This window comes from Cibotium barometz, chromosome 12, assembly GCF_041138505.1.
Source record: "Cibotium barometz isolate CiBa-2024 chromosome 12, ASM4113850v1, whole genome shotgun sequence".
Classification (NCBI taxonomy): domain Eukaryota; kingdom Viridiplantae; phylum Streptophyta; class Polypodiopsida; order Cyatheales; family Cibotiaceae; genus Cibotium; species Cibotium barometz.
The window spans coordinates 41913956-41939429 of NC_141057.1; the positions used below are offsets into that span (position 1 = coordinate 41913956).

The 25474-nt window shown below is 42.4% G+C and overlaps 1 protein-coding gene across 2 annotated transcripts in view; it reads right to left on the reverse strand.

Moving 5' to 3' along the window:
* Positions 1 to 12483, reverse strand: part of LOC147633419 (uncharacterized) — a 32385-nt gene extending 19902 nt beyond the window's left edge. Inside the window, exons 1-5 of one of the 2 annotated variants that reach the window (XM_086806488.1) lie at positions 12110 to 12483; positions 11943 to 12009; positions 11181 to 11787; positions 561 to 767; positions 10 to 249 (exon numbers count right to left, since the gene is read on the reverse strand). In XM_086806488.1, the coding sequence (XP_086662614.1) occupies positions 10 to 249; positions 561 to 767; positions 11181 to 11571 (838 nt within the window). In that variant the 5' untranslated portion in view covers positions 11572 to 11787; positions 11943 to 12009; positions 12110 to 12483. Of the gene's footprint in view, positions 1 to 9; positions 250 to 560; positions 768 to 11180; positions 11788 to 11876; positions 12010 to 12109 lie in introns of both variants that reach the window. The other variant, XM_086806489.1, reaches the window with a different exon arrangement.
* Between the last annotated feature and the right edge of the window lie 12991 nt (positions 12484 to 25474).

Genomic DNA, 25474 nt, shown 5'->3' on the forward strand with positions numbered 1-25474 from the left:
GATTTGCACCTGCTAATCTAGTGGGAATATACTTCATTGCAGCCCAAGCATATATTCCTCCCGTTGAATATCCAAGGACCCAAAACTTCTCCCCCACCCTAAGAGCATCAGCAATGTGGGCCAAATCCTGGGCAGACGCGCGCAAACTTTTCCGAGAATGCATGTCACTTTCACCGAAACCCGGGCGGTCATACGCAATTAGTCGAACGCCAAACTCCTCCAATACTCTGTTCTTTATACCAGGAATACCTGCTAAATGAAACTTTTTGATATTGTTTGACATATTTAAATCGTTATTTCACACACATGCATGTATATGCATACCCACATGCACGCACGCATGTGTGTATGCATATGCATGCATGTATATGCATACCCACATGCATGCATGTGCAGGGGCATGTGTGTGTGTGTGTGTGCGTGTGTGCATGCGTGCATGCATGTATATGCATGTGTGCAGGTGTGTGTGCGTGCATGCATGTGTTTGCATGCGTGCGCGTGTGCGTGCATGTAAACAACGAGATCACAAACTATAAATTCAAAAAATGAAACATTCAGACCTGCAAGGCGAGAGGATGGAAATCCATGCAACACCAAAACTGTATGGCGAGCAAGTTCTCGAGCAACCCCTTGTTCTCGATAAGCCACACGCCTACCATCAGGAAGCTTGACATGTGGTGCACTGATAGGAGGCAGGTCAACAACCTTAGCAGCTTCATTGTTAACAGTCTTGGCAGCCCCACCTTGTCTAGGACCTGCTCTAAGACCTGCCAAATGGAAATTCTAGCCTCTCTCTTCCTCTCTCTGCCTCTCTCTCTCTCTCTCTCTCTCTCTCTCTCTCTCTGGTGCTTCATATTCTCAGGCACTCCATGATGAGATTCTCTTGTACTAATGCTTATATATCCCATGAACTCCCACATGATGATTATTGTATCAGCCTCTACTTTCAGACAGCTATGTTAGTTTTACTTGTTTTGTTTCCTTTTCCATGATGAGACATACCATGGATAGCATTGTATCACTTTGGTCTCACAGACCCATTGGGTCTTAGAAGACATTTAATATAACTCTTTCTTTCTGAGTATCTCTAGCCGACTTGCTTTGGGATTTTCAAAGCCACTTGTATATATGGGAGGCCCGCGTTCTTTTCATGGCCTCATAGAGACCCATTGGGTCATTTGTAGACGTGAATAACATCTCTCTCTCTCTCTCTCTCTCAACGTCTCTCAACCCTGGAGTGGATCTGGAGAACCTTCTACATGCTGAGGTAGCTCCATAGGCTATTCGGTAAGGTACGCATTCAAGTACGGGTTGAGATTTTGAGGTATGTTAAATACGTAAGGTCCATAAAAACATAAAAAATATACTATATAGTGTACATATATATACAGAAAAATGAATGAAAAAACAATTCATTTCTGAACATTCAACAACAACACAATTACCAAAATGAGAGCTCCATATGTCAACATGTTTCCTTCGCTATCATACTCTCAGCTCTGGCTCTACAATGGCAGTGACCGCAACAGCTGGCACCGCATCATCATCATCTCTTGCTGCAATGTCTGTATCAATGAGAGGAATGGCTATGTTCGCACTTTGCATAAGTCGGCTAAAATCGGTGACGATGGCCGGCCTAGGGTTTTTTTGGGCCCAAAATGTTTTTTAAAACTGCCACTTGCCAATGAGGTGATAGCTCAAGTGGTGAAGGTGTTTGCCTAGGACCAAGAGGCCTTGGGCTCAAAACCCCCCTTGGTGCTTCCTCGGCGGCGTCGCCTATAGGTGGATAAATAAGCGGCTACAGGAGGGCTTTTATGGGCGGTGAAAAATCAATAACTACGAGAGGATCTTGGGCCAAAGGACTCCGCGGGGGGGGGGGGGGGGGGGAACTTGCCACGTACAGATCCATACAGTACGGTATGGTACGGTACAATACCATACTGTAAACTAAAACGTACCTTATAATAAGGTACATCGTACTTATGCAACCTTGGTACTATCATTGGCTTGGATTTGACATTCCCAGCTCATAGCTCTAGTCTTTGTTTTCTTTTGTACCATGATGAGATTACATGGACACTATTGTATCACTTTTGGTCTCTTAGCCCATTGGGTCTTTCGAAGGCCTTTAATTCTAACTTTCTTCTCTCTCTCTCTCTCTCTCTCTCTCTCTCTCTCTCTCTCTCTCACACACACAAACACACACCCCACTAGTGGCCTCACTACCCATTGTGCATGTAGGGCCCACATACTTTTTTCCTTTGGTAGTTTTATTTATGTGTTTATGATCTTTAGCTTACGCATGGAACTTTTGGAACACTTTTTGGTCTCACATACCGATTGGATCTTTAGTAGACGTTAATAAATCTCTCAAAGAGATGTCCACCACAGGCAATGGATAACAAGAGCCTCTTCTAGGTCCTACATTCACTCATATTGGACATTCTTGATGGATGATGATGATGTCTCCCCACCACTATCCACATTATACCTAGGTAAGCACATGATGTATGTGTATCTTGTATTCAAATGTTATCAAAGCATAGATAGCTAGTTTATTTTAATTTCTTAAAAATTCCATGATTTGGAATGATTTCTTGTACTACTTAGACCTTTTGGGTCTCTTGACTACGTTAAAATTACTCTGCTTCTCCTCGCGCCCCCCACCCCCCTTCTCTCTCTCTCTCTCTCTCTCTCTCTCTCTCTCTCTCTCTCTCTCTCTCTCTCTCTCTCTCTCTCTCGCAGGCGCTCACATTGCTGCTTTGTGGATTTCCGCAAAGCGTTCAATACGGTTCCTCAAGAGCAGCTCTTTCAGAGACTCATGACACTGGGAGTACCTACAGAGCTGATGTGGGGAATTTATGCTCTTTATGAGCGTGTGGCAGCCAGGAGGTATGTCTGCAGACTTTGCTAGCACCATTGGTGTGAAGCAAGGATGCCCACTATCTCCCACCCTCTTTGGGCTATACATCGACGAGGTAGCAGACTATATTCAGCGAGGAGGTGGAGTCGGCGGGCAGATCTCGGACACACAGGTACATATTATGCTATATGCTGATGACATTATCCTGATTTCAGAGACCCAGGAGGGACTACAGCAGCATCTAGGGGCTCTAGAGCTTTTCTGCAGAGACAGAGGCCTCACAGTGAACCTTGGGAAAACCAAGGTTATGATCTTCCATACATCGCCAGCAATAAGGAGGAGATCTGTTTTTATGTTTGAGGGCAGCCAAGTAGAGGTCTCTACATCTTATGTATATTTGGGGATTACATTCACCAGCAGAGCCGGGCGATTCTCTATGACGCAGGCAGCCCATGATCGACTCACCCGAGCCTATGCAGCCTTGGCTATGCTAGAGAGACAAAGCCATCAGGCACATTTCCAAGAGCCCTGTACAAAAGGGTGGCTTTTTGACACTTAAGTCACCCCAGCCCTGATGTACGCAGCCCCAGTTTGGACACCAGGCTTGGCAGCCTCCACATGGAGCCAGATAGAGCGCCCACAGGTCATACTGCTATCCCGGATGGTTCGTAGAGCAAGCCATCCGTTCCCCATGACATTGTGAGAGCAGAGTTTGCTGCACCACCGATGCTAGTGGAGGCACTCTTTCAGACAGTATGTTTCTTGCACAGACTCAGTGACATGTCCGTGGACCGACTCCCGTGCATTGATTTTGAGGCATCCGGGGAGCTTGCAGAGTCAGGGGACAATCGCTCATGGTATACACAGGTAGTCCAGTGGCTCCAGAGTTGTGGGTATGATATGGACCGATTACCACCTACCCAGTATGATCTACATGCCCCACACCTCTCCGTCTCACACACTGAGAGGAAGAGTCATCAAGTAGGAGCTGATTCAGAGACATATCATGCCCACATGGGTGACACCATCACAGCCTCTCCGTACGAAGATGGCATACTCCATAGATCATTTCTTGATGCTAACTTATGATGGTTTCATTCAGAGACCGCACTACATGGATCTATATGTTCCACATGCTCTGAGAGTAGTGATTGGACAGCTCCGAGTTTCATCACACCCCCTGGAGATTGAGGCTGGACGAGCAGCCCACATCCAGTGGGAGGAGAGATTATGCAGATTATGCAGAGGATGTGGAGAGCGAGTCACACTTTGTATGCAGATGTCCATATTATGATGGGATCAAAGCCACCTACCCTACTCTCTTCAGAGGAGCAAACACATCTTTTCAGTCCATCCTGTAGATATCAGACCAACGAGTACTTGGGCGCTTCTTACTAGAGATATACCGACACAGAGAGCAGTTACTCCAGTCAAGAGAGAGGAGCGCCCAGATCTGACAAACTCAGCTGAGATTTCTTCCAGAGGACAGCCATGCCAGAGCCCACAGTGATGGGCCGAGGGGTCACTTTGAGGAGAGCAGAGGAGATTCGAGCATTGCAGTGTCCACGAGCGCCCGGATACCGACCTTCCCACAGACATCGACATATGATCAGGGACATTCAGGCACGACACCAGAGGCGACTACAAGGGAGAGGACAGCCGGGACCCATTGATCTGGCGGCCATCTTGCATATCATTACAACTGGCGCTGACATGTATGACATATTACACCCCCCGCTCACCACAGGATGGAGCTGACTAGGAGCGTGCCTGCATTGACCATCGTTGTATCACCCTGGCATATAGTTGTGCATTTACCCCAGTAGTGCTCCATCCTTATATATGTAAATACATCCCGACCTCACAGTAGCAGTTTTCTTTCTTTCTTTCAGTTTTTTTCCGGTTGTTGTATTGTGCACTGAGCACCATCTGATACTCAGAGATACGACATACATACATTGTACATGGTTTTGTCTCATAGGCCAGTTCTCTCAGATAGTGTATCAGATGTCATATGGTTGTAACTTTGGTCTCATAGGTCACTTTGGCCTTTTGAAGACGTTAATATAACATTTCATTTCTCTCTCTCTCTCTCTCTCTCTCTCTCTCATTTTGTCCTTTTTTTTTCTGGACATCCAGAAGATATTGACAGTTGTACATTGATTTGTCTCATAGGTTGAGTTCGGCCTCTAGTAGACGTTAATACAGCTTTCTCTCTCTCTCTCTCTCTCTCTCTCTCTCACACACACACACCCCTGTTGGGTCTCTAGCAAGACATTAACATATCTTCTTCTCCTTCTCTCTTTTGTGGACCAAACGTGTTAGCAGTCATCTCTTGTCTGTATAGTATACACCAGGGCCTCTGTTGTGGGTGTGCCCGCCCATTTTAGGTGTTCCCCCATTTTTCCTCATTTTCCCATTTTTTGCTAGCTTTGGGAGGGCTATCGGTTGTGTCTACTACTGGCCGACTGGACTAGTGCTACCCAACTTCTTCCTCGGTACTAGCCGACTGCCTTTCTTCTGGTCGACTGATTTGTTTGCTGGTCGTGAGCATCTCTGGCTGTTGTCGACTGTTTTTGGGCTAGCCAACCAATAGCCTAGGGCCATATATATTGGCCCTGCCCCCCACACCTTTTTGTACATTTTGTATCGGATTTTGTGTATAGAGCAAGGTTTCTACAGCTTCTCTCTCTCTCTCTCTCTCTCTCTCTCTCTCTCTCTCTCTCTCTCTCTCTCTCTCTCTCTCTCTCTCTCTCTCATTTCTTCCAGAGATCCATCCCAGTGCCTATCCTGACACAGGAGGGGGTTACACTTCAGCACGCTGCGGACCTCTGAGCCAGACGGAGAACGAGAGCACCAGGCTACCAGACTCCCAGACTACATCAGAGGAAGATCACAGAGATACGGGCTCGACATCAGCACCATATCCAGGAGCGGCTAGCCCACTTACAGTCACACCCGGAGCTCATGCTCCGAGGTATTTTTGCCTCGCCATCGCCTATGTATCACATATTATAACCCCATTATGGTACTGGTTGGAGCTAGACAGATCTGCATTGCATTCTTGTATACCTTGCGCATATAGGTTGCATACTAAGCCTCTAGCAGTAGTGCTCCATCCATCACACCCCCCCACTAGCTCGGTACTTTCATAGTTTATTTCATGTTCATTTTGTCCTTTTTTTTCTGGACATCCAAAAGACATTGACAGTTGTACATTGATTTGTCTCATAGGTTTCGGCCTCTAGAAGACGTTAATACAGCTCTCTCTCTCTCTCTCTCTCTCTCTCTCTCTCTCTCTCTCTCTCTCCTGCGTTCTGCTCTCTACAACAGTTGTCTTTCATTTCCGCTGTGCATTCTGACATGGTATCAAAGCCCCGAGTCGCTTGAAGCTTGGAGACAGTGGGAGCTTGAGGGTTTGTTGATTTGTGGTGCTGATTGGAGATTGCTTGGGCACTTCGGGAGTTGAAGATCGGGTAGAAGGCGGCCATCACCGTTGGACAGCCACCTTGCATATTATTTGCAACCTCTTCTTCATTTTTTTTCCCACCCACCCTCCCTTCACAAGACCTCGTGAACCCCTGAGATGGCAGACTTGCTTGAGATGGCTAAGAAGCACGTGAAGATCCCTACTCTCCCCACATTCCCGATGGATTGACAGTTGGACGAGAAGAACTACGGCATATGGAAGGTTATGATGGAGTCTATCTTGGAGTCTTATGACTAGGCTGATTTCATTGTGGTTGGTGATCCATGGCCGAAGTTGGAGGACGGGGAGCTTTTACCCTCTACTTGGAAAGAACGGGAGGCTCAGGCATAGTTGTGGGATCATGTCAGTGCCCATGTGCGTTCTTTCATCTTCCTTAATTGCACACCACAGGTGATTAATCATATAAAACATATGACGCTGGCCAGAGGGATTTAACAGCATTTAGCTTCTCTATATAACAGGGTATCGCCCATGAAGCGAATCTCCTTGGAAGTGCAGATGCGGGTGATGAATCCTGCAAAGTCTTCGACGATGCAGGAGCACATCAACAAGTTGCAGGCTCTTCAAAAGCTTGTATTTGTGGGATATAACTCTCTTTCCAAAGGATACAAGTTGTATGACCCGGAGCGGAACAAGGTTGTTGTCAGTAGAGATGTCTTTGATGAGCATGTTCCAGAGAATGGCTTATGAGAGTGCAACAACTCTTAATCAAGCCAAGGATGTTGCATAAAAAGAGATTAAGATGATGAAGCTTATGGTTTAGCACTTAGGGTTTGTGCCCAACCACTAATTCTCATGGAGAAGAGCTTCATTAGTGTCAAAGAACACTTTGTTTGGTGATTAAGATCACCATTAGTGTTTAGCAACACTATTAGTGCTTATTAAGAGCACATTTTTAGCATCTAATGACACTTGTATTGGTGATTAGATTCACCATTAGTGTTTAAGAACACTCTTAGTGTTTAGAAACACTCTAAAATGGCTCCCCTTTGCTGGATTAGTTGCATCATTAGTGTTAATTAACACTATTAGTGTTTAAGAACACTATTATCAAGCTTTTGAAGAAGCTTTCATGGTAGAACACAGGAGCAGCTTGGTTTTTCGACTCACACGCACGATTCACGCAGCCATTAGCCAGACTTGTGACTAAGGGTTATGCTCAGCGGCCTAGCATCGACTATGAGGATACCTTTGCGTTGACAACGAGGATGACCACGATTCGGACCGTTCTTGTCCTTGCCTCTTCTCAACGGTGGCCCATATATCAGATGGATGTAAAATCCACGTTCCTTAATGGTGACTTGCAGGAGGAGGTGTATGTTGAGCAACCTCCAGGCTTTGAGGTTCCAGGGTCAAAGGGGATGGTTTACAGGTTGCGGAAGGCCTTGGATGGTCTTAAGTAGGCTCCCAAGGCTTGGAATCACAAGATTGATTCCTTCTATCTACGGACTGGATTTCAGAGATCAATTGCAGATCCTAACTTGTATCTCTTTCGAGAACACGGTTTGGTCACGTTGATTATCCTTTATGTGGATGATCTCATTCTCACTGGCGGTCATGTGGAGCACATAGTAGTGACGAAGGCTACCTTGTCAAAGGAGTTTGAGATGACCGACTTAGGCTTACTCCACTTCTTCTTGGGATTGGAGATTTGGCAGACCCACAGGGGGTTCTTTATCTCTCAACAGCGATATGTTCATGAGTTGCAAACTTGCATGAGGCCTTTGGGATGGAGAACTGCAAGCCTATCATGTCACCGATGGACCCGAACACGGGACCCGAACACAAAGCTTACACTGAATGATCCTTGTGAGCAGGTTAATGCCTCTTTGTATCAGAAGCTAGTTGGTTCATTGATTTGGTTGCTGAAGACCAGATTAGACTTGAGTTTTCCCGTGGGGCTGTTGAGCTCATTCATGCAGACACCTTTGAAGACTCACATTGGGACGCAGGATTGAGGATCTTGCGGTATCTGCAGGGTACGAAGGATCTTCGACTCTTCTATGACACTAGAGGGGGAACGACGGATGGAGACTGACTCCAAGGCTGGAGTGATCCAGACACGAGAAGATCTACATCAGGCTATAATTTACCCTCAGCTCATGAACTATTTCATGGAGCAGCAAGAGGCAACCAACTATTGCCTTGGCGTCTACGGAGGCAAAGTATCAAGCTGCTTGTGGTGCTGCTTGCGAGGTTGTGTGGCTCTACGGAGGTTGCTTGGCGAGATTGGGTTTCCACAAAAAGAGCCCACGGTCATCCAGTGCAATGACCAGAGCTGTATCGCTATTGCTCGGAACCCGGTCTTCCATGCCGAGACCAAGCACATAGAGATACAATATCACTTTGTTCGTGAGAAGATTTTGGCTGGTGACATCTTGCTTGTTTATTGTTCGACAGAGGACAATGCAGCAGACCTCTTCATGAAGTCTCTATCTCAAGCTATGCTCCGACAGCACTCCAGCTCATTGGGGTTGATTCCACACCCAAGAGCTGAAAGGGAGTGTTAGCAATCATCTCCTGTTTGTATAGTATACACCAGGGCCTCTGTTGTGGGTGTGCCCGCCCATTTTAGGTGTTCCACCCCATTTTTCCTCATTTTCCCAATTTTACTAGCTGTGGGAGGGTTGTCGGCTGTGTCTATTGCTGGCCGATTGGACTGGTGCTACCCGACTTCTTCCTCCGTACTGGCTGACTACCTTTCTTCTGGCCGACTGATTTGTTTGCAGGTCGTGAGCATCTCTGGCTCCTGTCAGTTGTTTTTAGACTGGCCAACCAGTAGCCTGGGGCCATATATATTGGCCCTGCCCCCCACACCTTTCTGTACATTGTGTATCAGATTTTGTGTATAGAGCAGAGTTTCTATAGCTTCTCTCTCTCCCTCTCTATTCTACATTTTGTTCTCTACAGCAATTGTCTTTTATTTCTGCTGTGCATTCTGACAAGACGCCCCCAACCCATAGCATCACGACCCTCCACGACAGAAACAACAGCTCCTAGAGGCTCTTCGACACCATGACATGCTTTCATCACAGAGAGTTGATATTCTATTGGCCATCAGATCGGTATTGGTTGAAGCAAGCATTACCATTAGTTGATCATGGCTAGTTTACCTCATACACAAGGTCATATGCTGATATCACATGTATATACACTAGTGATAGTTGTTTTTCATTTTCTTCCAGTTACTTTTTCCATGGCTCAGTATACCCAAGGTATCATTGTATCACTCATGGTCTCATAGACCCTTGGAGTCTTGTGCAAACGTTAATATTTCTCTCTTTTGATCACAAGTTTGACCTTGTTTACTCCGACCACATCTACTGCCAACTCCAAGATGTGGATGCCCTCACATCACAGCTCACCACCATACTCCACACATCTTCCACCACTTCTTTCATCTGCACGCGGCGGTCCACTGGGGCAAGCCGCCTTGTGGTTCCATATCCCAAAACTATCGCTATGATGAAGAATACCGAGTCACACGCTCCCGTCTTAAGCATGAGGTGCGGATTGGGCAAATCACGAAGCGCCAAGCGCGATGGATTTCTTGACGCCTCACTCAACACAAGAAACAGGAGTTCTGCGCTCAAAAAGAGGATGAGTTATACCGACTCTTTTTAGGGCCGAAATGCAAAGAGGCCTAGAAGAAACTTCAAGAACATCGCCCCCCCACACCTATCACCTGCCCAGACACATGGCACTCCTATGCATGCTCTCTCTATCGTACTTTATTTTCTCTCTATGTTTGCATTAGGTTTGGGTGGATGGGAGACTATTCTAGTTAGGGGACTATCCGGTGTACATCATGGCTAGTTTACCTCATACACAGGGTCATATGTTGATATCACATGTATATACACTGCTTATCTATCGACTCCAATGTCATAAAACACTGGTTGGATTAGCCAACCTATGCCACTTAGACAAATGGTCATGGTCTATTGACCTTTCCTTTCACTTTCGTGCCCAAGTTTGTACTCCGGTTTTAGGTCTCATATGACATATATTGATTTGAGTGATTAGAACCTCACTCCAGTGATAGTTGTTTTTCATTTTCTTTCAGTTACTTTTACCATGGCTCAGTATACCCAAGGTATCATTGTATCACTCATGTTCTCATAGACGCTTGGGGTCTTTTGCAAATGTTAATATTTCTCTCTTTTGATCATGAGCTTGACCTTGTTTACTCCGACCACATCTACCGCCAACTCCAAGATGTGGATGCCCTCACATCTCAGCTCACCACCATACTCCACACATCTTCCACCACTTCTTTCATCTACACGCGGCAGTCTGCCACCAGGCCACCTTGTGGTTCCATGCCCCAAAACTATTGGTATGATGAGGAATGCCAAGTCACACGCTCCCGTCTTAAGCATGAGGTGCGGATTGGGCAAATCACGAAGTGCCAAGCGCAATGGATTTCTCAATGCCTCACTCAACACAAGAAACAAGAGTTCTGCGCTCAGAAAGAGGATGAGTTATACCGACTCTTTTTAGGGCCAAAGTGCAAAGAGGCCTAGAGGAAACTCTGAGAACATCGCCCCCCCACACATATCACCTGCCCGGACACATGGCACTCCTATGCATGCTCTCTCTATCATACTTTATTTTCTCTCTATGTTTGCATTAGGTTTGGGTGGATAGGAGATTATTCTAGTTAGGGGACTATCTGGTGTACAATAGTGTAAAGGTTCTTTTACTCAAAGCTCTCTTAAAATGTTTAATATGGACAAAGATTTTTTCACTCAGGACTCTCTTCTGTTTTTTGCAGCTCACAAATTTCTTTATCATAAAAAGCACGAGGAGGTTAAGAGGTAGAACCAGCAATCGCCAGGAAGCAAACCAGGACCACGACACCACAGACCCACAAGGGGTTTCGGTCCTCAGGCATGTACTCAACAAGCACTGGCTCAAGCTTCTCCCACAGCCGAGTGGATACTTCAACACTCCAGTTCCACGCCTTCTCAAGTGCCTCGTGGTCTGCCAAGGAGTCACTTCCAGCTGCAACACTAGCATACCCCGAGCTTCTGTTTGTAAAGTCCCCACTCCCGTCAGCATGGGCTGATGTGTCCCATATATCCCCATTGTGTTCTGCCCATTGCTCTGATGGATCCCTGGTAGAAGCCACAGACTCAAATATTCTGGGCTCGTAAGTCATTGCCTGGAATTCCAACTCTTCTGGGTCCTCAATGCTCTGATCTCTCTCCATCATACAGTGGGCAAAAATCTGAATGGGAAATTCTCTGAGGCTGCTTCTAGAACACACTATAAGGCTCCATGCTGCTTCTAGAACCCACCAGTGTATATTCTGGAATTCTCTAGAGAGGTGTGCATGATCATCTAGGAACTAATAGACTGTAGGATTGGGTCCTCTTGCCTCTGTTAGGCGTTGGTGGGTCTAGATCCTCCTAGAATGTACACCATGTGTCTGCAAAGAAAATGCAAGGAAAACAAAAAAAGATTTAGAGCCCAAAAAATAATGAGCCGCCACAAGCTGCAAGGAAACCACTGAATTACATGAATTTGGTGAGTGCCTGTAGTACAAAATGAGCCTAGCGATTTCTTTAATTTTTTAATACGCACTGATTTTTTTTTCTCTTTCCGATGTGCCCACTGCTGCGGTTTGGCCTTCTAGAATGCACCCATGTGTCTGCAAGCCAATTAAGAAAAATACATGTGAGTTTATTCAAGGAAAAGCAGATCAATGATAGAACAGGGGAAAAAATGAAAGAACAACCAAATTGACTTACTGTGAGTACAAAGAGAGCTCAAAGGAGTGACAGGAGGGTGCTCTCTCTCTCTCTCTCTCTAGAGTGCTCTCTCTCTCTCTCACCCTGTCTGTGTGCTGGCCCCCTCCCTCTCTCTCTCTCTCTCTCTCCCCCCTCACCCCCAACACTCTCACTCTCTCTCTCTCTGTCTTGTCTCTCTCCCCCCGTCTGTGTGCTGCCCTTCGCCTCTCTCTCTCTCTCTCTCTCTCTCTCTCTCTCTCTGTGTGTGTGCTGCCTCCCACAGCGACAGTTGAAGTGTAACCCAACTGCTGGTGTTGTTAGCAATGAATGAGTGTGGTCTACAAAGACCTTTTTCCTTGGGTCTTTTTACCGCCCTCTTTTCAGGATTCCACAATCCACGAGTTTTTACAAGCCCCTTCACACCCACTCCCTTCACTTTCTCTCTTGTTAAGGCCAATATCTATTTCACACATTTTGAAACAGGCAACCTTCCCAATGCTCTTTTAGCATTTCAAAATCCCTTTTTCACCACTTTTTTAATTTCATCTTAGCCATAAAAAGCATTTGATATTTTTGCTTACTTCAAAAAGAGGTGCTTTCCAGTAAAGCATTAGAAAAGTATACTTACTCTTCTTCTATTTCTTTTGTTTTGGGGGGGTTTCTAGCTTGTGTTGGGATAAACAATATTTAGGTCTCGCAAGAATGGGCTCTCTAGTACATCTATATTTTGTACTTTGGATTCTGCTTGTCACACCAATGGATTTGATGTTCGCTAATGGTCTCTTCTTATTATCTAAGTAGAGAAATTGTGAACATTTGTTCGTTTTATTAATGGGCTCTACTTACCAAAGCAACCACATTATGAGGATTTGATCTTCTATAATGTGTCGAATTATTTCGAGCAAACTTCTTTGCAAAAAAATAAAGCTATTGACTATCTTGATCTCTAAAACTTTGTCGACACAAAATCCATACTTGGATTGCATAGAGCCAAGAAATGATATTTTATCATCATTTTGTCTAGTTGAATACATGTATTGTGGTTATAAATTAGCATTTTGTGGGTACTCTAGTGATAGTGATAGTGATTATTATTTTGGTGGACAATTCTTACTTTAATTGCTTATGAAAAATAATTTTGAATTTGTCAATTCTCCCCCATCATCTTGTGGCCTATGACCGACTTTACCTATGGTTAAGATGAAGCTTTTGTTTTGGATCCATTTACAACCTTCATTGCAATCCAATAAACTTCCTTCTAAAAAGTAAAAGGTTGGGTATCAGGAAAACATAATCTAGCTCCTTTTTGCGATGGGATGGGGCTACACCTTAAGTCACTTTCACGAAAAAGTGGTCTTAAAGCTCATGCACGAACACCACGTGTGCCAGGGATAATGCTATATAACCAACCAGAGTGTTAAAATCTTGTCATAAATAATACAACACCTTGTAGCCAAATCTAGTGAGTGTTATTATATACTATTGTGTGTGGCATTATCATTTCAATAATTCTATATCATTGATTAGTTTGTATTTCTTTCTATATCATGTTTTATTATAACTTTACTTTTGCTACTACATTTTTCCATTTTACCTTTCACTATTCTAACATTTTCATTTTCCATATTGAATAGTAGAAAACCTATATTCATAACTTCCCTCGTATTTAAGTGAAGGTACTCCTCTTATCTCACAAATGGTCTTTGTTATATGTAAATGCATAAAATCATGTTACATTTTTTGTGTAGGGATTTGTGAGGCACAATAAAGGGCTATGAATAACCCATACAAAGTACGATATTCACTGTGTGTAAAGAAGGCGTGTGTTAACCCCATTAAACAGCACATGGAAAGGACTAGATACATTGATGTGTGTGCCCAAAAGGGTTAAGTGAGTGTGTACTCTTATCTAAATCTACCCCCAATAATTGGTTTTCTTTATATTTGAGTTTTCATGTGGGGTTCAAAGAGCCTCTTGGGAGCATCTACATAAGTGACTAGGGACAAAATTTTTGTTTTGAAGCTTGAGTATGCTTTGTTTGAGTATACATAGGTGATGGGTACTTAGGCTTCATTGTAAATAAGTGGGATCTCCCTTACAATAACGGATATCTATGCCATTTTCTAAATTTTGCATTGTGTATATATCTCTCTCTCACCCCATGTCTTCTCTAGTTGTAAACCCTGGCTATAGAGATACACACTACCCTCGCTTATCTTGTATAGCTCTCATTATCAAGTGTATAGAATTCACTCTCAAGGGTGGAGATCTCACATGTGTTAAAAGGATAGAGAGCTTCAATTATGTGGTGTTTTAATCTCCATAACCTCCACTCTATATGTGGTGTTCATGACATGGAGAATAGGGAGCATCTACATAAGTGACTAGGGACAAAATTTTTGTTTTGAAGCTTGAGTATGCTTTGTTTGAGTATACATAGGTGATGGGTACTTAGGCTTCATTGTAAATAAATGGAATCTCCCTTACAATAACGGATATCTATGCCATTTTCTAAATTTTGCATTGTGTATATATCTCTCTCTCACCCCATGTCTTCTCTAGTTGTAAACCCTGGCTATAGAGATACACACTACCCCTCGCTTATCTTGTATAGCTCTCATTATCAAGTGTATAGAATTCACTCTCAAGGGTGGAGATCTCACATGTGTTAAAAGGATAGAGAGCTTCAATTATGTGGTGTTTTAATCTCCATAACCTCCACTCTATATGTGGTGTTCATGACGTGGAGAATAGGGAAAAGTAATCTAGTTGTTTATTTCCTTATATTTATGTGTATGTGTTAAGCAATATTAAAAATGTGACAACTTCCAAAAGAAACATTATAATGTCAATTGCAAAATACCTTGACACTGTTTTCTCAACCATGCGTAGACAAAGATAAAAAATCTTTATATAATCAAGGGTACAAGACAAGCACGAAATTTTTCTCGACCGATTGACTACAGCACCACGATATGAGATTGCAAGTACATATAAGATTAGTGTTACTATTTAAGCATACCAAAGGACATCTTCCCACGTGCAACCATTCAATCACAAAATACCAAAGGTTAGAACCTACTGATATCTTTATGAGAGAATGCAGGCTTTAAAAAGATTCTTAATACAACTTTTATAGTGCCTTTTCATGACACTTTTTAATTTCCTCAATTGAAGGAGCATCTTTGTTAATCCAAAATGGGATTAACAAGCATGTTGGTATGAGGGCATGTTCTTGATATTCAATGCGATAGAAATCCTTGCAATTGAATCTCTCTCTAGCTCGATTCATTATGTATTTTTTACATATAAAGGTAGGGTTATTTGGAGCTTAATCCAAACCACAAATAAAAAAATCTTCAAGTAATGAATTCAATTTCGATCTTACATCTGGTATATGCAAAAAGTAGGTTTAAGTGAGACATAAGTAAATAAGATTATCGATCTTGTTAGTTATAAAGAGTTTATATTCATTACCTTAAGTCATACCATCATGTGAGATGATAGAGGAAAATAGATTCCAATCATCACATAAAGACTCAATATCTTCTTGTTCATTGTATAGTCTTGTAGGTATATGATTAAGACCTTTACATAATTCTTGTAGGTATATGATTAAGACCATAATTCTTGTAGGTATATGTATAGTCTTGTAGGTATATGATTAAGACCTTTACATAATTCTCATTTTAGTATCATATTGTTAACAATATTAAGCACTAGTGACAATGTATTTTGAGTTTGGAAACAAGAAAAAACTTGGATAGATGTCAGTGTAATGACATGAAGTGTATTCCACTTGTTAAAACTTAAAGCATTCTTTTGGAAAATATGCAAAATGCTTTAAGTTTTACCAAAACTTCATGCAAATGAAATAACATTTGAATTTACATATGATAGGAGAGAAAGATCCAGAATGTCGCAAAATTCTCAAAATATGAATTTGAGATTAAGTTGATCCAATATACCATTGACAAAACGTATATGGATAAAAACACCATTTGAACTTGTTTTACGAAAACCTTTCCATCCATGCTGAAGGACTACAATATGTTTCTCCTACAATCAATTATATAAAAGATGTTTAATAGTGGAATAACATTCCTCTATGATAACACCCTTCCTTTTTAAGCCAATAGATATCCCTCCACGGCTGGTAGACTCATTTGTGTGTGTGTGTGTGTGTGTGTGTGTGTGTGTGTGTGCATGCACAAGCCTCTCTTTAAGTTGATGAGCGAGGGTTTTGTACAGCTCTCAGCTCATATAGAAAAGAGAAATGGTGGATAAGGCGGCCCGGGATGGTGGTGGTACTTACTATCTAGCATGGTGCCAAAGACATTATCAGTTTTTAGTAGAAGGAAGTGATAAAGGGCTTGCAAGAAAGCCATCAACCCAGCCACCATCGCATAATGTCAAAGGGTTTCCAAAAATTTATATCTATCATGTCCTTGAAGTGGGAAGAGTTGGTCGAAGAGGGATGGCTTTGTTGAGGGTTTGAGGTTGTGGGATGGGCAAGAAGTAAGGTGGTATGTTGATGTATAGGCCATGGCCCTTGTTATGATTTGGGAAGCATTGATGAGTGAAGCTAATGCATAAAATGTTAGTTGTTGAAGTACTTAGTGGGGGGTGGCTATAACTTTCTAAGCACTGGCATTATTCACCTCTCTCCCCGCACTGCATCTATAAAGAAGTGATGCAACTTGAAGAGATCTTCTCTTCAAGTTGAAAGGGTTCTCTTCTTGAATTGGATGGGGAGACAGAGCCACTTCTTCTTCATCATTTTTGTTATGGTAGCTCATGGGTGACGGGTTCCTAGGGAGGTAGGGGTTTGACCATGGACACTTGGGTTGGTTTGGATTGGGTCTCCCCAAAGAGAAGCCGTGGGAAAGGTTCTTGAAGGGTTGCAAAGTTATCTGCTTCTTTAGTGGGAGGTCAGTTTCGGTTTATTGAAGAGGTAAATCTTGTTGAGGTGATCTTGCTGCCTACATGGGACTTGTAGGTATACTTATGGTGGTAGTTTTTTGCTAATGGTAGCAAAAGACCGTAGTAAGCACGTGGGCACAAATGATCTTGTTGGCATGGTACTTGTAGGCACCTCGAAGCTCCAAAGTGAGCACATCAACCTAACTAGGTGGGGTGCCGTTATGGAGTTTGGCCATAATGGTGAGCGATGTACTTCGCTAATGGTGGTCCCATGGGCATTCGGTGGGCAAAGGAATAAGAGTACCCTTTTCAAGTTTTGTTTACACCATTATTGTTAATACTTGTATTGGTCATGAGATGCTTGATTGTTGTGAGAACCCTCCCTACTCTGCTAAATTTTTAGGGAATGGTGGGGAGATGGAGAGCGTTGTGCAGATCGAGGACTAACCTCTTTTGTAAGCCATCCGATAACAAAATTTCACCCAAGTTGGCATTGTTGTCATGGGTATCGATGAAGTGTAGTGTGAGAGGTAGAGCTCCACGATGGTTGTGTATGGAGACTGACCTTGTCAAGGTAAGGGGTCACATCCGGTGCCTAGATAAGTTTGAGGCACGCTATCGATGGATAAGTCACTTTGTAATTATTTATTTTGTTGATTGGGTGATGTGTGTTTGGATGAGAACTTAGATGACTTTGTGGAGCAATTTTGCATCTAGCAGGAACCTTCCTCTTTGGTAATGACCATTGTCTCAACAAATGGGTGAAGATGCTACTAGTTTGAAGATGTATTTATAATAAAGTTTTCTTGGAGATTTAATGGTAGATAAGAGAGCAATCTACATCTTATTTTTAGGCTTTACGGAGGTTGAGAGATTTGGTAGGATGCATTTAGTGTAGTATTGGCATAGAAATGCTTGATGCAAGGTCTCATCTCCCAAGGGTTATAAGTGGTTTGGGCTTGTAAATAGAGGGAAGTGGTGGGGAAGGGGACCATGCCTTTGCATTGGGGGTTTTGCCCTAGGATTACCTTCATTTGATTGATTGTTTTCCAATGGTGGTCAAAAATTTGCCAAACACCTATATTTGGTGATGTGTGGATGCAGTCACCAACCATTGGGAAGGGGGGTAAGTTAACCATTTTAATTAACACAGTGTTCCTATTGTAAGGCCCTTTTTTCCATTTTACCCATATGTAATGGAAGGTCTTTTGTAAGATGATGCTATAATATACTTGCCCTGTACTTAGTGCCGAATCGAAAGTCATAGAATTCATGTATATACTTACTTAAGGTTAGAATTCATGTATATACTTAAGGTTATAAATGGTCATTGTGGACTATTTTTTAAGTCATAGAATTCATGTGTGTATCTTAAGGTTATAAATGGTCGTCGTGGAATATTTTTTAAGTTATGGCAAGTGTGAACTCTAGCCATTTATATAAAAGGCCATTTTGACATAAAGTGATCCATAATCATTCCCCTTGAAATATAATACTTGTGAGCTCTCCCTTTTCTCCCTACTCTCTTACTTGCTTGTGTTATTGAATCTTTACATAGAGTGATGTATTCATACATGGATAGGCTTGATTATAGGCTTCTTTATCTCATGAGCTTCTCTTCCATCCACCTCACAATAGAGCTCTTCCTCCACACCCATAGCCATTTTGACATTAAGCGATCCAAAATCATTCCCCTTGTAATATAATACTTGTGAGCTTTCCCTTTTCTCCCTACTCTCTTACTTGCTTGTGTTATTGAACCTTTACATAGAGTGATGTATTCATACATGGATAGGCTTGATTATAGGCTTCTTTATCTATCTCCTACCTCCATGCACTTGTCCTTGAGTTGGTCATCAAAACCTTTGCTTTTACCATAGTTTTTAAACCATTTATCCATTAAGCAGATCACAATATTTGCTTAAACCAACCTCTTTGTGAGAGGATTTCTCTTGAGATTATGCAATTTGAAGGCTTAGAACCAAGTGTTCAATTGGCATGATTGCATCAAGCTTGAATGTTGGCTAAAAAAGTGTCCTAGAGTAGGCCCCTAGAGTAGAGTACAACTTATGCTCCTAATCGCACCTTTATGCCTCTACCGTCTTAGCGAGAATAGTGTAGAATGTCCTATTTGTGCTTTTGGCTTGGCTGTTGACTTGTGGGTAGAAAGGTGTTGACTTTTTGTGCACCATAAGAAACTTGTTGATGAGCAAGAACTAAACCACTTCGTTTATAAAATGTGTACCACAATGGCTCACTATTTTAAGTGGGAAAATTAAAAAATTAGTGATCCCATTCTCATAAAGAAACCTATGTGGTAGATTTTGTGTCAACCTTTTGTGTGGCCTTGGCCTTATCCCACTTTGTGAAGTAATCAGTGGGGCTAATGGGAAGAACCACAAAGTCTAAACCCCATTTTTTCAAATGGTTGTATCAATTCTATAGGGGCATTGGGTCCTTCTCTTAGACTATGCAAAACCTTTGGCATTCATCTCACAGGCGTTTGACAAATTCGGCTGCATCTCTAAAAAGTGTAGGGGCCACCATAGTCTAATCTGGAGAACCTCGTGGGCAGTCATGTCCCTAGATTACTCAAGAATGATGATAAATTCATCTTCATGTGAAATCATTTCCTCATGAGGCCATCTTGATCCTTCTTGTTGTAAAGTATTCCTGGTATCAATTGACAGGGGTTGCCTTCCTAATGAGGCATATAGCTCTATTATTCTTGATGGAACAACCAATTGGAAATCTATTAACCAAGAAGTGGGAAATGTCTTCACTCCATTTTGGTACATGGCGAATGTGGAACAATGGAGCATTGGGAAGATCATCTCACTCCTAAATGGGGTTCTTCATGGGGAATTATGAAAAAGTGGTCAGCATAGACATGCACATATCCATTTTGCATGCAGTGATGGTGAAATCTAACTCCAAAATAAATGAGTAACCATCGGGTGAGTGATGCGCTCCATAGTGTAAGGCTTATTCACCAAATAAAGCAAAAGTGCTTGATGGTTGACAAAGAAAGCAAGCCTAGTAGCCAAGAGGTAACGCTTATACTTCTTTTTCATGGCATATACCATGGCTAGCTATCTTAGTGGTTGTGTAATTGCGTTCACAACATTATTAAGTTGATGGCTAGCAAAGGTCACAGGAAGTCCATGTTGTTCTCCCCTAGCTGTGTTAGCATGCATGTAATAACACCACCATAAATTATGTATAAAGGGTATTAAACTACCCTATTTATGGGCAAAGTTCCAATGAAGTAGTAGCACAAGAAGGGAGAGAACCTCATTTCTCTCCTCAAGAAATGGTCAAATCATGTCAAACGCCACAAACATTTGTTATCGATCCTAAGCTGGATGTTTTATCTCAAGTTAACCACAACCAACAAGCTACCCGACAACCATAATTACGGTAATTAAGACATGTCTCTTTTTCACTACCATTAGGGATAAGGGTTTCTCAAAACACACAACAACAAGCGCATATAGTGCAAGCAGGACTCCCATTTTTTTGAGGATCTCATTAGAGAAGCATCTTTACCAACGGAACCCAAGTTTGAATTCTTTTCCATTCAGACGAGGAACAGGGAACAGAGAGAAGGGTAAAGACTACCTCACACCAAAGGGATCCACAAGGGCATTCACATAACATGTCCTCAACTATACAACAATCTAATAGCCTCAAAGCCAGGTCAACAAAGGACAAGTGCCATTGGAAATCACACAACCCACCCCAGGGGGCAAGAAATCCTAAACCCCAAAATAAAGCATTTAGTTGTGCAACCACTCCCTTATGTTCCACTACCACGTAAACATGCACAAGAGATACTTATGATGGCATTTAAAATGGGAAGAGGGGTTGTGATAAACATAACACCCAAATGCTCAAAGTTGGACAAAACTTAGCAAATCTACATCTTAAGGATAATGACTAAATTTGATGGAACTAGAGATCCCATTTCAGTACCTAAAGAAGTTGTTCAATCAAATTTGTGAGGCCATGGAAAGGATTAATGATCCCACTAAGATCTGTTTACCTTAAAGACAAAACAGGCCAATGGCTTAGGTCTCTAAATCCACTTGAAAGGGCCAATATGAGGTTTTGAGACACACATTCACTATGGGATTCTCACAAAATGGAGACCCAATGCACAAATCTATAACCTCAAGCAGGAGGAGGGATAAACAATGTGGGGTTACATTGGTAAAACCAAGTATCTCCACATGAGATGCATCTATTACTATGAAAGACTGGTTAGATGATTTTATTACTCATTGATTGATTTATGATTAGTCCAAAGAGCAAGAGACCACAACCATCTTTATAAGTCTAGACCCTACATCTTCTCGATGAGTGTTGCAAGAGAGGCAGTATACCTAGTAGAAAATCTACAAGATAAGGATATGGAAGTCGTCCACCCAAATCAAAAGTTAGGGAATACATCATCCAAAGCCTCAATGGCCAAGGGTGCCCCACCAACACCAGCTAGAGTCCTATGTAGTTAAAGGAAATGAGCATGGATGAGTTGGTAGAAAATTTGCTCAACTATGACAATGGTAGGGTCATCCCCAAGAACAACCTCAAGGCTAGCCCTAGCCAGCACCTCAAACAAGACACCCACACCTATTTCCACAAAGAGATATGGTTTGGTGCATAATTTATCGTCAAAATCATATAAGTATTGAGCGTTTGGATCTGAGACCTAGACAACAACAATTTTGTGCTTCCATAAGAGCCATGATATAGCTTATTATTGGTACTAAGGAAACCCAGTAGGGTGAACTTTAGAACCACGATAGCAAATGCTCCTTATGCCAAGGAAGCCATTGTTGGTTTTCTTGCCAACCCAGCTAGTCAATCCTAAGGAGGCACAAGCTTCAATGCCTATTTATCATCACTCCTTATCAATAGGTATGTATAGACCGCCATAATTGCCTTATCCACCTTTGGTACTATAGCCTCAACCGGTTCCTCCAAGAACCATAACAATACTCTCGCTGACTCTACTTGTAGAGAGATAGAAACCTAGAAAAAAGAGAGCTACGAGTCTTATGAATAACAAGACCCATATAAGGAGCAACAATATGATCCCTATGGGTATCCTGACCAGGCTTCACCCATAGACTATGTCTCTCTATTTAAATCCATTGTGCAAGAAAGAGTGAAAGACCTCAACAATATGGTACATAGGCCACCAATGGCAATGCTTTTGATGCAAAGTGTCCTCACAAAGACCTTGCACAAAATCCTTCATTGCTATAGGCACTTTGAATCTTGTACAAAACCCCAACATAACTCTAGACAAAGGCACAAGCTATAAGTTTGGATTCAAAAAAATGCGCGTATAAGATTGTCTCAATAGAGTGACAATCACCCCCCCCCCCCGGCCATGGAAAAAGCATCTCTTACCACTTCAACAAAGCTTAACTTGTTGAGCATGTAAGGAGGACTTGTTCATACACACCATCATAAGGCTCCAAGCTAAGACGAGAGCGGAAGTCACCAAGGAAGCCTAAGGTGCAAGCTGTAAGCAACCAAAAAGCCTAAGGTGCAAGCTGTAAAGAGTGTAGTAGCCCCTAAAAAGGCTAATGGCCCAACACCAAAGGTTCAAAAGAAGACCTCAAATAGCATGTGGAAGCACAATGCACGAATGGTTGAGAAAAACCATTGAAAGTGGTTCGGAAGATAGCTCGAGACTATCTTCCTTATACAAAAATAGCCAGTAATCTCCCCCACAAACTCGCTCTTCCAAAAAAAAAACCATAGGTTATGAAAACCTTCCCAAGAAATCGAAGGAGTATCCCAACCCTATGTTGGAGAGAGAGAGAGAGAGAGAGAGAGAGAGAGAGAGAGAGAGAGAGAGAGAGAGAGAGAAAGAAACAAGCACAAGAGCTAATGAGCAGGCTAAACTAGAGCTAGTACTAAAGTAAGTGGTCAAGTACTGATTGCTGACCTCGCCTAAGCGTATCCTAGACCCTATCCTAAAGCCAATCATAGACCCAGTGAGGGAAACTCAGAGTTTGCCAAAGGCCTCAAGCTGACCCATAACCATTCTCAAGTGGCCACACAAAAAGAACTAATTCCAAGCCTCTAACTCTAGAACCAATTCAGCCAGACCCCTCATTGCTAGATGCAATGAGGGAAGACTCAATGATGGGAGGTGAAAGTTGCGATTCCATAGATCATCATAGTTAGCATAACATTTTCTCTAAGGTAATTGGTGATGAATTTATTCTCTTCCCTTTAGAGGCATCACCTCCTTTAGAAGGATTAGTGCACATCCTAGCCCACCTCAAAGTGAGTATGAACCCAACACGTGTAAATATCACTTGTGAGGCATATAACACCTCAAAGCCTTTTTGTTCTCGAAAGTCCAAGTTTCGATAAGTTTTCTTTGGTAGGAAACTTCCTTTTAAGATACTTATCCGACTGGAGGAATGGGAATCTAAGAACCCACTTGAACATGAAGAGGAGGAGGATGAGTTGTGCCCCATTGAGCACCATCCCTCCATAACCCAACCCAAAGGATAATCCAAAGTTCCGATTAGCAAGTTATAGCACTATTTTAAAAGCTACAAAATGAACGCCATGTCATGGATGGTGGCACTGGTGTCAGCCTAATCACCAAGGATTGTTAGGAGGCCTGGGGTAGTCTTCTACATATGGGCACATTTATATATGTAGGCTAGTTCAACCAATCACATTTATATATGTAGACAACTAGTCCTTGAAGATAAACCTAAAGACAACGAAGACTCATCCCATGGGTCGAGGTATTTTCGTGCCAATGAGTCTGACACAATTGTCCACACTGCTTCAAAAAACATGTGCAATTGTTGTAACAAGTTAGATAGTAAAGATGAAAATTAGGACTACAAGCCTCTCTCTAAGCCTAAGGACTCTAAGGATTAGGTCCATGTCTTAGCACCAATGGACACTCTTCTACAAAAGCTTGGAAAACCATTTGTGAATCTGGACCAGAGGACCATGCAGTTCCTATTTCTAGAGGTTTTCCTATTCCTTCGCTCACATCTGCGTTTCTCCTCACTTGCGGTGGATCCGAAGGAGTCTAGTCTTCTTTATAGGGGAGCACTTTGATGAGTGCTGGTCATTTTTTGGGATCAAAGGCTAGCTGGGTTTGAGGAAGTGTGGTTTGATGTGCTACAATAGATTATATTATCATTTTTAACAATTAGTCCATATTGGGTTTGTAACAATAAATGTCTTTAATGCTCTTGAAGCAGGTTTGAAAATGATTTCAGACATGCCTATTCTGCTTAAGCTATATATATTTTTTACTAGGCACATGTCTCTAGGTCATGCTTCTAACTCACTCATGTAGGCAAGCTCACATGTCTAAGTTCACGTGTGCAGGTTCACATAGGCTCACGTCTGTTGGTTTACGTCTTTTTTTATACAAACTAGGATTTGCCGAATCATGTGTCGTTGGGCCTTGCCTTAGAGCCGCAATTGTAACTTCTTGATATGGGTGCATCCTCACTCCATTGTCACACTCGAATACTCCTTTTCCAAATGGAGTGAAGGAAGAGATCTCTATGGCTAGATAGAGGCAAGAGGCAAAAGGAGATTGTCCTTTACAGTGGTTTTTTCTCACAAAAGGTGGGGGGAAGAAGAAGAAGCTAATGTAAGAGGGATTCCTACAAGCAAATCTATTCAAGAAACTAGCATGCATGAATCCAATAACAAGTACAAAGGAGTAGAGAAGAGAAGAGCTCACAAGTATTCTATTACAAGGGAATGATTGTATGTTGCTCAGTGTCAAAATGACTGAGCCAACCTAATGTGAGGCCATCTTGCCAAGGCTATTGTGTTAGCATGGCATTGAGGAGAGGACCACACGAGTAACATATAGAAATAAACAAAATACTAGCTAAGGGGTCATGAGAACTCAATCCTTTCTATGAAGTCAGAGCCATCCAATATAGGCACCTGGTATGGGAGGTTTTTGTGTCAGGGGGTGATCATCTGAATGGGCAAGAGGTCTATGGCCAAAGGCATGGCAGTTATCATAGTTTGCGATCTCTATCACCTACCGAAGGTTCCAACCAATTGCTATGAAAAGCTCATGGTACGTCTTTGTCAAGCCTGGGAATCAAGCAATCAGTAGAAAGCTAACCATGGAGTCGAGTGGGTCCAAGTTAAGCATGAAGCCGCAATGTCATTTTTGACAAAGTACACATGTATAATACATATTGTGATGGGGCTAAGTTTCTTAACTCTATTTATAAGAGCTATAAAATCAAACTTAACCCGAATGTATCCATTATTGAGGAACTAAAAAACCCGTTCTTGCTAGTCGGATTAGTGTGTCTTGTAGGAGATCTTGGATTTGTGTGTGGAGGCACATCTTGCTATAAAATCAAACTTAACCCGAATGTATCCATTATTGAGGAACTAAAAAACCCATTCTTGCTCGTCGGATTAGTGTGTCT